This window comes from Corythoichthys intestinalis, chromosome 13, assembly GCF_030265065.1.
Source record: "Corythoichthys intestinalis isolate RoL2023-P3 chromosome 13, ASM3026506v1, whole genome shotgun sequence".
Lineage (NCBI taxonomy): Eukaryota > Metazoa > Chordata > Actinopteri > Syngnathiformes > Syngnathidae > Corythoichthys > Corythoichthys intestinalis.
The window spans coordinates 23051351-23068002 of NC_080407.1; the positions used below are offsets into that span (position 1 = coordinate 23051351).

Consider the following 16652-nt stretch of genomic DNA (forward strand, 5'->3'; position numbering starts at 1 on the left):
TTTAGTTCTGCTTTACTTTGCATATTTCAATAATCGGAATACAGACGTTTGTAAATCGTTCTCGAATCTTCAGCGGCAGAATCGCAAATATTCTAAGAATCGGAAATATCCCACACCTTTGTCACACCCCTATGAGTAAATGTTCCCTTTGATTTGGTGTTGGAGTGACCAGATGTTTGCCGTCAGTGTGTCTGACTTAGCATTACGCATTTGTTTGTGCAACTCAGTGTTTCTGTTCTACACTTGTAATTGCGCGTAATATACACTCACTGGCCACTTTATTAGGGACACCATGCTAGTAACGGGTTGGACCCCCTTTTGCCTTCAGAACTGCCTCAATTCTTCGTGGCATGGATTCAACAAGGTGCTGGAAGCATTCCTCAGAGAGTTTGGTCCATATTGACATGATGGCATCACACAGTTGGTGATTTGAGTGACTTTGAACGTGGCATGGTTGTTGGTGCCAGAAGGGCTGGTCCGAGTATTTCAGAAACTGCTGATCTACTGGGATTTTCACACACAACCGTCTCTAGGGTTTTCAGAGAATGGTCCGGAAAAAAAAAAAAAAATCCAGTGAGCGGCAGTTCCGTTGGCGGAAATGCCTTGTTGATGCCAGAGGTCAGAGGAGAATGGCCAGACTGATTCGAGCTGATAGAAAGGCAACCGTGACTCAAATAACCACCCGTTACAACCAAGGTAGGCAGAAGAGAATCTCTCAACGCACAGTACGTCAAACTTTGAGGCAGATGGGCTACAGCAGCAGAAGACCACGCCGGGTGCCACTCCTTTCAGCTAAGAACAGGAAACTGAGGCTACTATTTGCACAAGCTCATCGAAATTGGACAATAGAAGAAAGGAAAAACGTTGCCTGGTCTGATGAGTCTCGATTTTTGCTGCGACATTTGGATGGTAGGGTCAGAATTTGGCGTCAACAACATGAAAGCATGGATCCATCCTGCCTTGTATCAACGGTTCAGGCTGGTGGTGGTGGTGTAGGGAATATTTTCTTGGCACTCTTTGGGCCCCTTGGTACCAATTGAGCATCGTTGGAACGCCACAGCCTACCTGAGTATTGTGTCTGACCATGTCCATCCCTTTATGACCACAATGTACCCAACTTCTGATGGCTACTTTCAGCAGGATAATGCGCCATGTCATAAAGCTGTAATCATCTCAGACTGGTTTCTTGAACATGACAATGAGTTCACTGTACTCAAATGGCCTTCACAGTCACCAGATCTCAATCCAATAGAGCATCTTTGGGATGTGGTGGAACGGGAGATTTGCATCATGGATGTGCAGCCGACAAATCTGCACCAACTGTGTGATGCCATCATGTCAATATGGACCAAACTCTCTGAGGAATGCTTCCAGCACCTTGCTGAATCTATGCCACGAAGAATTGAGGCAGTTCTGAAGGCAAAAGGGGGTCCAACCCGTTACTAGCATGAGGTACCTAATAAAGTGGCCGGTGAGTGTATACAGTATGCAATTACTTCAAACAAAGCAAATTTGTTCACAAAGGAAGAAATCTTTCAATCTGCAAACAATAGTCAAGTCGATGCTGTGGCGCAAACCTTACGTCGGTTCCCAAGTCCATTGTATAGCTACTAAGAGAGAAAATCCACTATATTAGACTGAAAGACACTTTTGTACTGATGAGAAGGTATCATATTTGATTTCTGCTTCATCTAAAGAAATAAAAAACAATACTTGGGATGACCTTTAATGTGAACTGACTCTTCCTCCTTAATGCATGGCGACTCTTCCTCCTCCCCCTTGACACATGCAGACTCCTGGTGCTCAAGACGATGGGCATGGCTGACATGTAGATCTGAAAGACCACAAACAAATGTTATTTCTTCATTTGCAAACTTGTTCAAACTTGATAAACTCAAACCTCGTCCATTGAGTTTGATAAGCCAATGACACATAAAATTATTTTATGCACTTACAATGGGAACGAGAGTGCAAGAATGAAATAAATGTTGAAATAAATGAAAAAATATTGAAATACAAATTGAAATCAATGAATAAATTTTAAAACAAATGACTAATCTGACTAGTGATTTGTGTATGTTGTCCTCTAGTGGTTGGCTGCCATTACACTAAACTACTCCAACGTCAGTCAATGAAGTCACCGCCACACCATACTAAAAGCCGCCACGTCTTGCAAGTGAGATGGTTGTTTTTTCTAGATAAGATACATTAATCAATCATTTTTAATTTGTATCATTGAACATAACGTCTGTCTGAATATATTTAGCTCATTATTTATGCACTATTTGCCGGAAGTTGTCTGAAATAGCACATCAAATACAAATGCTTTTTTCCTGCTCAGTTTATGGCGTGTCTTTAACCCGAATCGTCGCGTGCCAGCAAAGCATATGTTCGTTGCCGACATCACTGGTTGTAATTTCACACTAGTATTTTGGGAAGATAAAAGTTGTCAATGTATGAGGGTCCATTAACTCATTCACTCCCAGCCATTTTCACCAGAGCAAGGCCGTTCACTCCCGGATGTTTTACTGAATATTGACTGATTTTGCAAAGCCCACAGAAAATTCTGTTCTATTGCTATATAAACATGGACCCCACCAAAAGAAAGATTAGACTCTCTTCTTTCAGCAGAAAAAAGTAAGTTCATATCCTTTTCCATTCTTTAGAAATCAGCAATAGAAAATAGCTTAGTTTGAGCAATTTTCCAATTTCTGATGAAAAACTGAGAAAATGAGCTTTTTGTAAACGCATAAATTTCAAACATAACTTTGACTTTAACAGCTATATTTTGCATTAGTTACATCCCAAACATCTGAATAATGTTTTCCTTTTACAACATATCAAAGAACAAGACAAATAGAGCTTTTGATAGCAAAGCAACAATTTATTTACACAGTACTACTGAGAGATGACGCTGGTGTCGCCGAGATGACGCCGTTGTCGCCGCGTCAGCCGTGTAAACTTTTCCCTCATCTTTGTCTCACAAAGATGGATTATTTTTTAGTCTCTGCAGGGTCTGGATGACGAGCCCGCTGCATGGTGGTCCCAGTCGTTTTGCTCGGTCGTCCAGCGCCTGGCATTCCAGGCGTCCTCTCGGTTGATTTGTTCGGTCGTCCGCCGCCTGGCATCATGCCACCAGCGCTCCGACCGTGCTGCCTGGTCTTTCATTGCTGTTGAATCGGGTTGCGGGTCTTACAAAATGCGCGACTGCCCTCCAGTGGCCAGTTTTATTGCGTTAAAATGGGTTTGGAGCTTTGTTTTTTTGTTTCTCAGATAGAGCGGAAGCTATGGAGGCTTCTTGTAAAAAAAACAAAAAAAAAAAAACACAAAAGACGTATAAATACGTTTTGGCGACAATGAAGCATTTAAAAATAGAACGGATTTATATGTTTTTGGGAGCAAATGAGTTAACAGAAGGACTTTTATTGTTGTGGTGATATAGTACGACAGAGTATTAGGGCCAAATAAATTATTTAAAAAAAAAAAAAAAAGAATGACTAGATTAAAGTCGCACTATTGCTACCACAAAAAAAGTCGTGTTATTATGTAAGGGTAATGTAGCTGTAAGCCGCCACTCACTTTGCATACATGTACCTTAGCTGAGAGCTATGACAAAGCATTAGTATAAATCCGTCTCGATTATAATTTAATTTAGATGAGGCAAAATATTAGAGATTTCCTTATTTGTAAAACCGATTCTAAACCACAAGATGCTTTCGACTTTTATTCCCGTACAATTATTTCGACATTTTTTATGGTTCTTATTGGAAATAAATTTATGTTGTTAATAAAAAAATTCTAATTTGTCATGAAATGAAACAATTGTGCCGCGGCACGACCTGGTGGGGTTGTCCGCCTCCGATGCGGCCTACCACTACCACCAAAGCTTCAAAAAATCTTAGGGGAAACCCTGGAATGTAAACAGTAAGGTTAGCTGCTCTTGACTGTGTGCTATGGGAGTAACGGTACATGTATTTGTATTGAACCATTTCGGTACGTGGTGCTCGGTTTGGAACGGAGGCGTACCGAACGAGTTTCTGACGTAATGTAACCCTTACTTTTCGAGGCTGGGAGACGATCGGGTTACAGTTTCTTTGTGTAGATTATGTCTACTCCGTCTTCTCTACTATCATGAGGACCAACACGGTAGGACAGTAACCCAGAAACGTCAACAGCGCAACAACGTGGCTGCCGCGAGAACGCAGTGGAACGCGGGCATTAAAGTCAATCAGCCAATGCACACAAGTCGCAGTGCGGCCGCGTGTTAGACGCGTCTCAGAAGCGGCTCAACACAACGCACGCGAAAAGAACGGCAGAGTTTATTATTTGACGCGAGATGCGACCCTCCAGCGTCAATACTAATACCGGTAGCTAGGACCGGGCAGACCGAAAGTCACTCGTGTAAAAATGAGGTGTATCCGGTCGATTTTCAAACTAATGTGCAATCGTAACTAGAGCTGTCCCGACTAGTCGACATAGTCTACGTCATCGATGACGTAAATCCGTCGACGAGCACAGCATCCCGTCGACGGTTAATGAAGGGTTAAAAAAATATATGCGTGGAAAGTTAGAATGTCGGATGCTCTGTTTGCAAGCGGGGAAAGCAGCACAAAGCCAAAAAAAGCGCACCAGAGTGTCCAAAACATTGACTTATTTCAAAGAAACAAAGGAGAGTACACTCTTCTGTCCTGTCTCTTCAGTGCCAAGCTTGGCTGCACGTTGGCCGTGAATAAACACCTCAAGCGCCTTCACGCAGTTTGTAATTTTTTTCCCCCATTTTTTTGTACACCAGAGGGTGCTGTCGCCTTACTAAATAATAATGTTTCATTGACAATGGGCCTATAAGTGCTAGTAGTATTGTTCTTAATGCTAATTGAAAGGTTTATTTCATGATTTCATGTTATGGTTTATTTTATGATATAGAAAATTATATAAGGTTAAAAGGTCATAAATATATACAGTATATACAATGATTGCACTCAAGGGAGAGATTGTCAATGATAAGGTAATAAGGTAAAGGCAATTCATACAGGCAATTCATTGATATATAAGGTTTAAAAGGAAAAAGTTGAAAAGTTTTTGTTAATTTCTAATTGTGTTGCTTTATTTGTGTGCACCGTAGCTTTTACGGTGTGTTTACATCAAGGATGGAATAAAAGTTGTAAACCATCACTTTAAGAGACCATCTTTTCAATCGGGATGCTACACTAGTTAATTCTATCAGCATTTGAACTCATTGTTTATTTGTGATTTATTATTGTTATTTACGTGTTCATTTGTACTTTAATAAATGATTTGAGTGTTCCAATGTTTTTTGTGAATTGATAAGCGTCAACAAAAATTTCATTGCTAAATAAGTAAAAAAAAAAAAAAAAAAAAAAAAAAAAATTTATTAGATTAGTCGACTAATCGTAAAACTAGTCGGCTGACTAATCGGGAGAAAATTAGTCGTTTGGGACAGCCCTAATCGTAACCCACTTTTTGAGTCCATCAGATCTCTTGAGTGGTAGATCGGAGCACAGTTGACTTGTCTTTGTTGTTTTACTGCTGTTTTCTCTGCTATAATAATAACCAACACGGCCCCGTGTTCAATACAAAACCCTCCTACCACAACAAAACAAGTAGGAACTAATATTCACATAGGAACTGAAGCTATACAACATAAAATATACAATATAAATGAATACTACATCACATTTATAAAATATAAACACATAATAAAATAAATAATAACCCATTTAAATAAAATAAATTGAAATGAGCTAAAACACCTGTAATTAAATAATAAGAATAATACACAGATCCTGCTTACACAATTAAATTGATTAATTTCTGTGTGGCGCTTTAACTTGAGAAAATCCACCAATAAAGCTTTTGAAAACCGTTCATAAGAAAAAAAATGATTCATTGAGGCATTTCATTTGTAAAATACATGTTAAAATCTTTGTCTTTGGGATTGCTTTTCTCTTTAGCAAAGGACTTCTTTTTTCTTCTTTCTTTCAGAAAGAAAGCTTACCAGTAGGCGGGGTCTGAAAGGCAAATTGTTGTTGGATTATCTTTAAATAATACCCACTACTTTTTGAGCAGAATTCTAGCTTTGTATAGACTACTGTTCCTATTGTTGAAAGCACAAAAGTGTGTAATAAACAACTAGCACATTTATATTTTGCATTTTGTTTTCTTACTGTACCGAAAATGAACCGAACCGTGACCTCAAAACCAAGATACGTACCGAACTGAGATTTTTGTGTACCGTTACACCACTAATATGTACTCATCACTGTAAGTTGCAATGTATATTATTTGTGAGATGTTAAAATATTAATTAAAAAAAAAAAAAAAGAAGAAAAAAGGACAACATCACAGTATGCATGACACCTTTCACGACTGGAGCAAGTGTGAAAGTTAACAAACTGAAGCATCCGTTTGTGTAAATTGTAGTTCATGTGAAACATATTGTTTACTTTACTAGCTTTACTGTTGGTGTATAAAGAGAACCTTCGTCAATAATTAAAGATGCATTACTGCAAATTTACTTTTGTATTTTGTTGCACTGTCTTAACTCTGGCTTCCATTGACGGCGCGAGACACCCAATCCACTTGGACTGGAAGAATCAACAGAAAGTGAGTCGAAAATGCCCCAAAATTAACAACAAATGACCTAAAATGCCCCCAAATTAAACTCATTAGTTGCCATTGACGGCCATTGACAACTGATCCGTTTGAAGTGGGAGGGATGGCAGCGAATGAATATTGGTTATCACTCCCAGTTCAAATGGATCCGACGTTTACCAGTGATGAACTCACAGCAGAAGGATGAAAAGCGCTTGTTCTTCATGTTTATTAGTTGTTTTGTAGCACAATTTCCCGACCAATGTATCTATAATCTTTGTATCGCCATATCGTGAGATCATCATTATCGTGAGCTTTGCATCATCAATCGTATTGTTTAATGCAGGGGTGTCAAACATACGGCCCGCGGGCCGGAACCGGCCCCCAAGGAGGTTCGATCAGGCCCGCAGGATAATTTGAAAGTGGAAAAAATGCATAAAAAACATGGAATTAATATTTTTAATTTGCTGCAATTCATGGATTATCCGCTAAGGGGCGCACTCTTTCCATCAGAGTAGAAGACAAGCCGCATCACTGAGACAGACTGAAAACAGCAGACGGTATCAATGCGCCATCTGCTGCTTGTTACGACGTTGTTAATACATTGGTCTCTACCTCTCCGCTACACCCTCATTAGCCAAAATGTCGTTATCCAAACGGAGAAAAGTAGATAAGGAGTGTAGAATTTTCAAAGAAAAATGGACCACGTCCTATTTATTTACAGAGATGCACGGAAAACCTTTGTGCTTGGTGTGTTTGCAACAAGTTTCGGTATTGAAGGAATATAATATTCGACGCCACTACGAGACTCATCACAGCGAAAAATATGACGGCTTGCAAGGACAACTGAGAAGAGATAAGATTAACGAATTGCTGGCGGGTCTGAGGAAACAGCAGTCAACTTTCATCAAGAGCCGAGAAGTCAGTGAAGCAGCGGTAAAAGCCAGCTACCTAATTGCTAGCGAAATAGCATTAGCATCGAAGCCGTATTCCGACGGTGACTTTGTTAAACGATGCATGATGAAGGCGGCTGAACTTGTATGTCCCGAGAAGCGACAAGCTTTTGCCAATATTAGCCTGACGAGGAATACTATAGCAGAGAGGATTTTGGAACTATCGGCAGATTTAGACAGTCAATTGAAACAGAGAGCCAAGTCATTTATTGCATTTTCCGTGGCAATTGACGAGAGCACTGACATCACAGACGTGGCCCAACTGGCCATATTTATTCGAGGAGTTGATGAGACATTGACTGTTACTGAAGAGTTTCTTGAGTTGGTGCCAATGATGGACACCACAACAGCCGAGGACATTTTCGGCTCTGTCGTTGCTGCATTGGACAGAGTTGGAGTGGACTGGTCCCGCGCTGTCAGCCTGGCTACAGACGGCGCACCATCCATGGTCGGAAAGAAAGCAGGTGTCGCGACAAAGTTCAAAGACAAAGTACAAGCCCTTAATGGAGGAGATCGTTTCTGGACATTTCACTGTATTTTGCACCAGGAGGCATTGTGTTGCAAGTCGCTGAAAATGGACCACGTCATGGAGGTGGTTGTTCGCACTGTAAATTTCATCCGGTCCAGAGGTCTGAACCATCGTCAGTTTGACAAACTTCTCAGCGACAGCAACATTACCCACAGCCTGCCATACCACACTGAAGTGAGATGGTTAAGCCGAGGCGCTGTGCTGAGGCATTTCTTTGATCTACGAGAGGAAATCGGACAGTTCATGGAGAAAAAAGGAAAACCGGTGTTGGAATTACAATCTCAGGAATGGCTACGGGACCTTGCATTCTTGGTTGATATTACTGAACACTTGAACAATCTGAACAAAATGTTGCAAGGCCGCAAAAAAATTGTCACACAGTTTTCGGACAACATACATGCATTTAAGTTGAAGCTGACTTTGTGGGAGATGCAACTGGCAAATGGCATCCCTGCTCATTTCCCCCGTCTGAGAGAAGTGTGTGTGACCAGACCTGATGCGGACATGAAACGGTACAAAGACAAAATTGCAGGACTACTGCAGGAGTTTGAGAAACGTTTTCAGGTATTTGGTGAACTTGAGACAGAATTTTCAGTTTTTCGCTCACCTTTCACAGTTAAAGCTTCTGATCTGCCGGTCGAAATTCAGCTAGAGATAATTGATTTGCAATGTGATGCAGATTTGAAGGGCAAATTTGCCTCTGTAGGTCTGGACAGATTTTATCAGTATCTACTACCAGGGTACCCCAAATTAACAACCCTGGCTGCTAAAATTTTGTGCATGTTTGGGACAACCTACCTTTGTGAACAAATTTTCTCAGTGATGAATCTCAATAAAACAAAAATGCGTTCAAGGCTCACAAACAAGCACTTAAATGACATTCTGAAAGTGACAGCTAGTCAGGACATGACACCTGGTGTTGATGCACTTGCACAGGCCAAAAGATGCCAAGTTTCAGGAACAAATACAAGTCCAGACTAGACTAACACCTTTAAAATGCTGCCTTAGATACCGTTTGCATTGAAAGAATACAGCTCTGTGAAGATGAATCCTTACTGTGGTGATTTAAAAAATGTGCACTTTAATGTTAGTCAGCAGCTTCAAAACAAAAGTTGTGTGATGGAATTCTACTGTTCATACAACTCCATACATTTTCAGTATGTATTGTATGTTTCATGTATAAAGTTTACAGATTTACAGGAATTGTATGTTTCATGTATAAAGTTTACAGATTTACAGGAAAGGCGAACACTTTCTTCATTGCACATTTAAAATCACTCTCCTTAGTTTGTAAGGTGTACGCAGGGATTACATTTAGATTTTATATGCGTATGTGTAAGTGGTTTAAAAATTCCTTTCTTTAAAAGTCTCATTTAATCTTAAAGTGCATTACTATATTTTTCAGTACCAATTAAAGTTTTGTGCCTTTGTACAATCAGTGGGATCAGTTGCAATGCATATTTGTGAATGATAAAAGTAAATTGCACATTTGTCTAAGGAAATATGAGGTGTTTCGTGAAATGTTTTGTAAAAGGATAGTTCATTAAATTTCAATATTTTCCTAATGTTCTTGTGCTTCTTTACACCAAAACAAAGGAAACACATGATATTTTGGTTATTTATAGCAGAGTATGGTATAATTTTAATGGTCCGGCCCACTTGACATCTCCCTAGGCCGTATGTGGCCCACGATGCGAAATGAGTTTGACACCCCTGGTTTAATGAGTTACCAAGAGGTTCCCACCCTATTCATTATGTGAATTTTTCAACAAGAATAACAAAGAAAAAATGCTTGTCTTTATTCAAGGCTCCTGTGAGTGACTGACAACAGCCTCTCACTTGAATGAGTTGCCACAGACGGGTGACTGACACATTTAAAGCCTTCGATCGAAGAGCTACCAAGCCTTCTCTCGCTAAGTCAAAGCTACAAACCAAACCAAACCCATACCAGCAACTAGCAAAAGTTGAGTTGTTTCACTGCCTGCAGCCATCATGTAATACAGCTGACACACTGAGCAACAACTGGGGGGGGTGAAACCTACTTGCAGCTGCGATGGATTTCTACCTCCATTTTTGGGATACAAAGAATAGTTAATACCGGAAGAACGGTATGACGGAAAATTTGAGTGATTTTGAAACCGTGTCGTAACCGGTAACCTACACATTTTTATATGCTGCAATGTTTGGAAAACTATGGAAGCGGACAATACAGACGAGGCATTTCTACGCCTCGTTTTACACATGGGAGCATTTGTAAACATTACACTTGAATACTTCCTGAGTACAAAACACACAATCGCTGGAATATGGGCTACACAACGACAAAGACTGCAAGAAAAAATGCTGGGCGACGGTGTTCCTCTTCAAGGTGTAGTTGTTGATTTTATTTGTTTCCCCGATTTAAATAAAACCTTCCCCTGCTCCAAAATTGCCCAATTACCTCCCCTTTGTTGATTTTAATAAATTTTCTGTTGCAAAACGTGACTTGAAGTGTTTATTATTTAAAGTGCCTGTGACACGAAAAAGCATGTTTATTTCATAATACACGTGGTATTTTATGCCTCTGAATGATATGGGCCACTTGGATGTGTGTGGAAGCGATCGCTATTTTTATTTAGTTTTTTGAATCCCGCGCCATGAAAATGAGTGACTTCCGGCTTCGGTCTTGCATTGAGGAGGAGGGCGCTGTGACGTGTACAATAGAAGACGTCCTCTTCACGCTACAGTGTACTGTTGTGTATGAGGACGAAGGATTCAGCTGATTTTGCGGATTAATACGTTTATTTTTCGCATCACGCCAGCCAAACGGCTGCAGAAAAAAATCATTCTGTATGAGGGAGAGGCGTATGCGCCTTTTTGGAGTTTCAAAAGGTTCCCATTCACCGTGGATATTTACTGTGGGACCATTGGACTTACGAGGAAGTGAGTAAACATCATGTTTTGTATTATGTCAAATACGAATACAGCGATTACATAGTAAACACTACAAACTGTCTTTAAATGAAGGACTACTTACGTTTGATCATTGATAGGCATGTAAAAAGCTCTCCTAATGCTCATTAGCAGCAGCACGTTAGCTGCACAAGAACTCCAGCCACCCTCCTCCGGGGAATGAACTGTAAATTGCTCTCCGCCGGTGTTGTGCGGGGCGGCTATTTTTCGGCACAACACCGGATCGTCATGTCAAATAATCCAGGATAGTTATGTGTGATTTTCCGCTTCGAAGACTTTGAAACATCACTCGGTTCGGGTTAGCATGTCGGCTAGCTGTTGCGCCTTCTGGTTTGTTTACATTCTCCGAAGCCGGGGAAGGGAAATGACATATGTCCGATTTAGGTGTCATAAAATATCGTTCGGGAGGTGCGACAGTAAAGGTGAAGTCGACAGTTTTGACCATTATGGAATTTTGCCATTTCGTCCTGAATAAATGCATTTTTATTATTTCATATTCCATTCAGCACAAGACTGTTATTTGTCATGACCATGCCATTTATTTAGCAATTGGGGAAAATACTTGGATAAAAAGAATATCCTGTAAAAATATTGAAGTAGAGAGACAGAAACAATGACATTTTGCCGCTCTCTTTGTCTTGTTTTCCTCGATGTGAATAGTTCCCCCTCGACGGGCTGACTGGTCCTTCTCAAGCCATTTATATAGCTACTGGGGAAAATACTTGGATAAAAAGAATATCCTGTAAAAATATGGAAGTAAAGAGACAGAGACAATGATATTTTGCCGCTCTCTTCGTCGCGTTTTCCTCGTTGTGAATAGTTCCCCCTCGACGGGCTGACTGGTCCTTCTCAAGCCATTTATATAGCTATTGGGGAAAATACTTGGATAAAAAGAATATCCTGTAAAAATATTGAAGTAAAGAGACAGAAACAATGACATTTTGCCGCTCACTTCGTCGCGTTTTCCTCGTTGTGAATAGTTCCCCCTCGACGGGCTGACTGGTCCTTCTCAAGCCATTTTATATAGCTATTGGGGAAAAATACTTGGATAAAAAGAATATCCTGTAAAAATATTGGTGTAGAGAGACTGAAACAATGACATTTTGCGGCTCTCTTCATCGCGTTTTCCTCATTCTGAATAATTCCCCCTCAATGGGCTGAATAGTAAAACCGATGAGCCCAGTCTACCGCTGACGTCATCCACCTGTTGGGGACGCTAAAGCCCTATAATGGTAGGCGTGGCTAACCGGCAGATTAAAAGACTAATTTCTCGTCATCTGTGCTTTGCTAAATTGTTGTATATAGTCGAATCGTCTCAAAATATGATTCTAATTCACATAATAATGCCATTTAAGACTTTTTTTCTCGTGTCATATGCTCTTTAATATGTACAAGTACGGGTGTCCGAAACTTGTTTTTAAACTGAGAAAGTCCGATTTTTAGCTCACATGATTTCACCTACTTTTAGGGTGTCAAAAATGCCCTCCTACTCAGAAAAAAAAATATATATTTTAATGTTTACAATGATGAATCAGACATGCATGTTGACATTTTTTAAATATGGTCGAATTGGGGGTCTCAGAACGGAATTTCAAGCCTCCTCAGTGTTTTCTGCCATGTGCTCGTCTTTTACACAACCATGGTGCACATGCCTGTTTTGCAGACGATCACTCTACACGCGCTTCCATTTCATAAGTTTACACATAAATGTGTTGCACCTTAAACTCGCGCTGATGTGCCGATGTCAAAATGAGTCAGTCATAATTCGTAAAACAACAAGGATTGGACACACTGTCGCATGAAGATTCAACGGACTGAATGAATGCCACCAAATGACAGCTTCGGTTTCTTTTTTCACACAGAGCCCCACATTCCCCTCAAGGTGAGTAATGTAATACTCACAGAACAGCGAGTGTGATGTGAAGTCGTCACTCTCTGATGGTCGAGCAATGAGGTTCTCTGCTTCGAATCCTTTTGAACTGCTGCCACTAAGAAGCTCCGCCCCTCTGCTGGCTTCACTCGGACCTCCATCTTCACCCTTCAAGGGCTCATCAGTCCACTTGGGGATGTCCACCACCTCCATTTTAACATATGGAGGGTCGTCGTCCTCCTTTTTGAGGGGATAAAGTTGCTGCTGCTCCTCAATGTGGGGGTTCTGCAGTCTAATGAAGTACTCCTCCTGCTCCTCTTTAATGTGGACATATTCTTCCCCCACCTTCTTGATGTACGGCGACTCTTCCTCTTCCTCCATGCGAGCAGACTCCAGGCGTTCAGGACCATGCGCTTGACTCACATCTGCAAGACCAAGACCATAATGACACATGGGCCAAATTTTATGTCTTCATTAGCCATAATCTCCCCCCCCCAAAAAAAATTTACTGTTTCAGAAGTAAACCTCTGTGACGATTTTGTATTTATTCGTATCTTGTTGTCATCCACTACGACACAATGTAATAGAGGCGTCCCGACTAGTTGAAGTTGTTGACAGAGTCGATGAAGTAAATGACAATGACAAGCATAATATCCCGTCGACGGTTAAAGGTGAGTTAAAAAAACAAAAAAACAAATACATGTGTGGAAAGTTGAGAATGGCGGATGCTCGGGATGCAAGCAGAGAAAGCGGCGCAAAGCCAAAAAAGCAGACCACGGTGGCCAAAGCATGGACTTAATTCAATGGATAAAAGGAGGGTGTCACTGTCGTGTGCAGGGTTACCAGGGTTACCATTTCGATATTTTGTCACACCCCTACTTCACATGCAAGAAAATCATGATTCTAGCTTCAGCGTTCAAGTGAATTTTGACCATTATTTCTCATCGCTGTACAATTTGTTTGTTCGGTTTTGCAGATATTTGCACGAGTGTTATAAATTTAGCCATTAGTTCGTGTTAATATTTTGTTTATTTTTCCAATTGAGCAACATTGTTTTGTTTTTTAGCGATCATTAAAGTCGCCAGTAGCAGACGGGCCTGAGTACATGAAATATTCAGATCACCGAGCAGAGCAAGATTTAGAGACAATGGAATCCCGCAGTTCGAAAGGGATGAGAGTTCCTTCATTAGCCGCAGCCAGACCTGTTGTACAGTTTCACACTGCCAAATAGCATGCAAACATGTATCTGGAGTATTCTCCTGACAGTTTGGACCAAGGGCGTAGGTTTGCATAGGGACGGTAGGGACATAAGACTTCCAACTTTTCAGCAAAAAGTGTAGATGCAGGTTATGTGTTTAAACCTATGCCCTTGGTTTGGACATTTATTGGATTGGAAAATGCTCATTTTGTATGTAAATTGCAGATTGCTATTGGTAGTCATTGTAAATGTACTGTTACAGATTTGTGTCCCAGCAACTATTATAAGATGTGACTGAAAGGTCGTTACTCCATTTTTCGATTGGTAAATATGTAGAATTGCTACATGCGAATGATTTAAGTGCTTTACATCACATTCAAATTAGTAAGAGACGATCAAAAACGAAAACAGTAAAGATAGAAAACAAATAGGGTGCTGCGTGAAACTGCGGTGAACTAAGCCGCGTTTTGTTCAAGCCAGCCGCACTTTGTTTTCTGTTGCGTTTCCCTTTCAGGTATTACCGAACAGTGACAGACGGCGTACGTGTGGTGTAATTGCTCTAAATGCAAAATCATGCCCATATCATCATATAGAAGAATGGCCTGATGGTGAAATCATTCATGTCTTTTATGTGACAACGCGGGTTCGAACCCCGCTTGAAACCTCTATTTATTTGTATTTTTCTCAATTAAAAAATGAATGATGGCTGCCTGACTTATAAAAACTGTTAAAATAAAAAATTTAAAATCAAGCACGCATTTTGTGTCAAGTATATTAAGAGATTGTAATCAATTTGTATTAGGATTTACAGAAACAGATGGAAAATGTGTAGCTGTCTTAATTAGAAAAGAGAAAAATCCACAAACAGCAAGGACAGTACTACGAATGTACACTGATAATGAACAAAAATGTCAAATGACCTCACAGCTATTTAAATTTGAATCAAGTCACTCAATAGAAAAAAACATGAAAAATTTGGAAAACTTATAGAGAGATAAATTGGAAAACTAAAAGGTGTGCCTTGATCTCCTAGTAAAAGACTTCCACCCTGCACTGAGTTGGGGTCAAAAGGTCTAATGGCCTAGGAGCTCTTGAAGTTTGAAGCTAGTCAATCAATTTAAAAAATCATTAAAAATTTATGGAGAGATAAAATGAAAAACTAAGAGGTGTGCCTTGACCTCAGAGTAAAGTATGTCAACCCTGCACTGATTTGAGGTCAAAAGGTCAAATGGCCTAGGAGCTATTGAAGTTTGAAACTAGTCAATTAAAAAATCATTAAAAACCTATAAATGAAAAGATTGAAAAACTAAGAGGTGTGCCTTGACCTCCAAGTACTTCAACCCTGCACTGATTTGGGGTCAAAAGGTCAAATGGCCTTGGAGCTATTGATGTTTAAAACTACTAAAAAAATTTCAAGATCATTAAAAAACTATGGAGAGATAAAATGAAAAACAAGAGGTGTGTCTTGACCTCCAAGTAAAGTACTTCAACCCTGCACTGGTTTGGGGTCAAAAGGTCAAATGGCCTAGGAGCTATTGAAGTTTGAAGCTAGTCAATCAATTTAAAAATCATTATAAACCTATAAATAAAAAAATTGGAAAACTAAGAGGTGTGCCTTGAACTCCAAGTCAAGTACTTCAACCCTGCACTAGTTTGGGGTCAAAAGGTCAAATGGCCTAGGAGCTATTGAAGTTTGAAGCTAGTCAATCAATTAAAAAATCATTACAAATTTATGGAGAGATAAAATGAAAAACTAAGAGGTGTGTCTTGACCTCCAAGTAAAGTACTTCAACCCTGCGCTGGTTTGGGGTCAAAAGGTCAAATGGCCTATGAACTATTGAGGTTTGAAGCTAGTCAATCAATTTAAAAATCATTATAAACCTATGAATAAAAACATTGGAAAACTAAGAGGTGTGCCTTGAACTCCAAGTTAAGTACTTCAACCCTGAACTGGTTTGGGGTCAAAAGGTCAAATGGCCTAGGAGCTATTGCAGTTTAAAATTACTCAATTTTTTTTTAAAAATCATTAAAAAACGATGAAGCAATAAAATGGAAAACTAAGGCTACGTTCATACTACAGGTCTTAATGCACGAATCCGATTTTTTGTCATATCCGTTTTTTTGGCGTGCCCGTTCAGACTGCTTTTATCCATTGAGACCGTTCAAGTATTACGCATGCGCACTAATTCGCAGTCCGACACGCGCTAAGCAAGAAGACCCGCATGCGCAGAAGCATCAAAACAAATGACACACATCATCCGTCATTCCAGGGATATCATGTTTTGCTTTTCAAAAGGAGGACACAAATAACAGACATAAATAATCCCCGTTTAGGCTTATATTCAAAGTTTATATGGATCGATAGCATGCACGCACTGTCCGTGCACGTCACACACATATGGGCAGTTTGCCCCGACTCTCTCTCGGCCGTGTAAGCGATGTTGAAATATTGCTCACTTGTAACAGAGAAAACTGAGCATTCTCAGGCTTATCCTCAACCCATTTTTATTTTCTATGACTGTTGTGAAGCCCAGCCCT

General features: G+C 40.1%; 1 protein-coding gene across 1 annotated transcript; it reads left to right on the forward strand.

The window, feature by feature from the left end:
* Window positions 1–6970: 6970 nt before the first annotated feature.
* On the forward strand, window positions 6971–9075 carry LOC130927971 (general transcription factor II-I repeat domain-containing protein 2A-like). The gene has a single exon (XM_057854127.1). It carries the CDS (start codon window positions 7255–7257, stop codon window positions 9073–9075), a length of 1821 nt encoding a protein of 606 aa, XP_057710110.1. The 5' UTR covers window positions 6971–7254.
* The last annotated feature ends 7577 nt before the right edge of the window (window positions 9076–16652 follow it).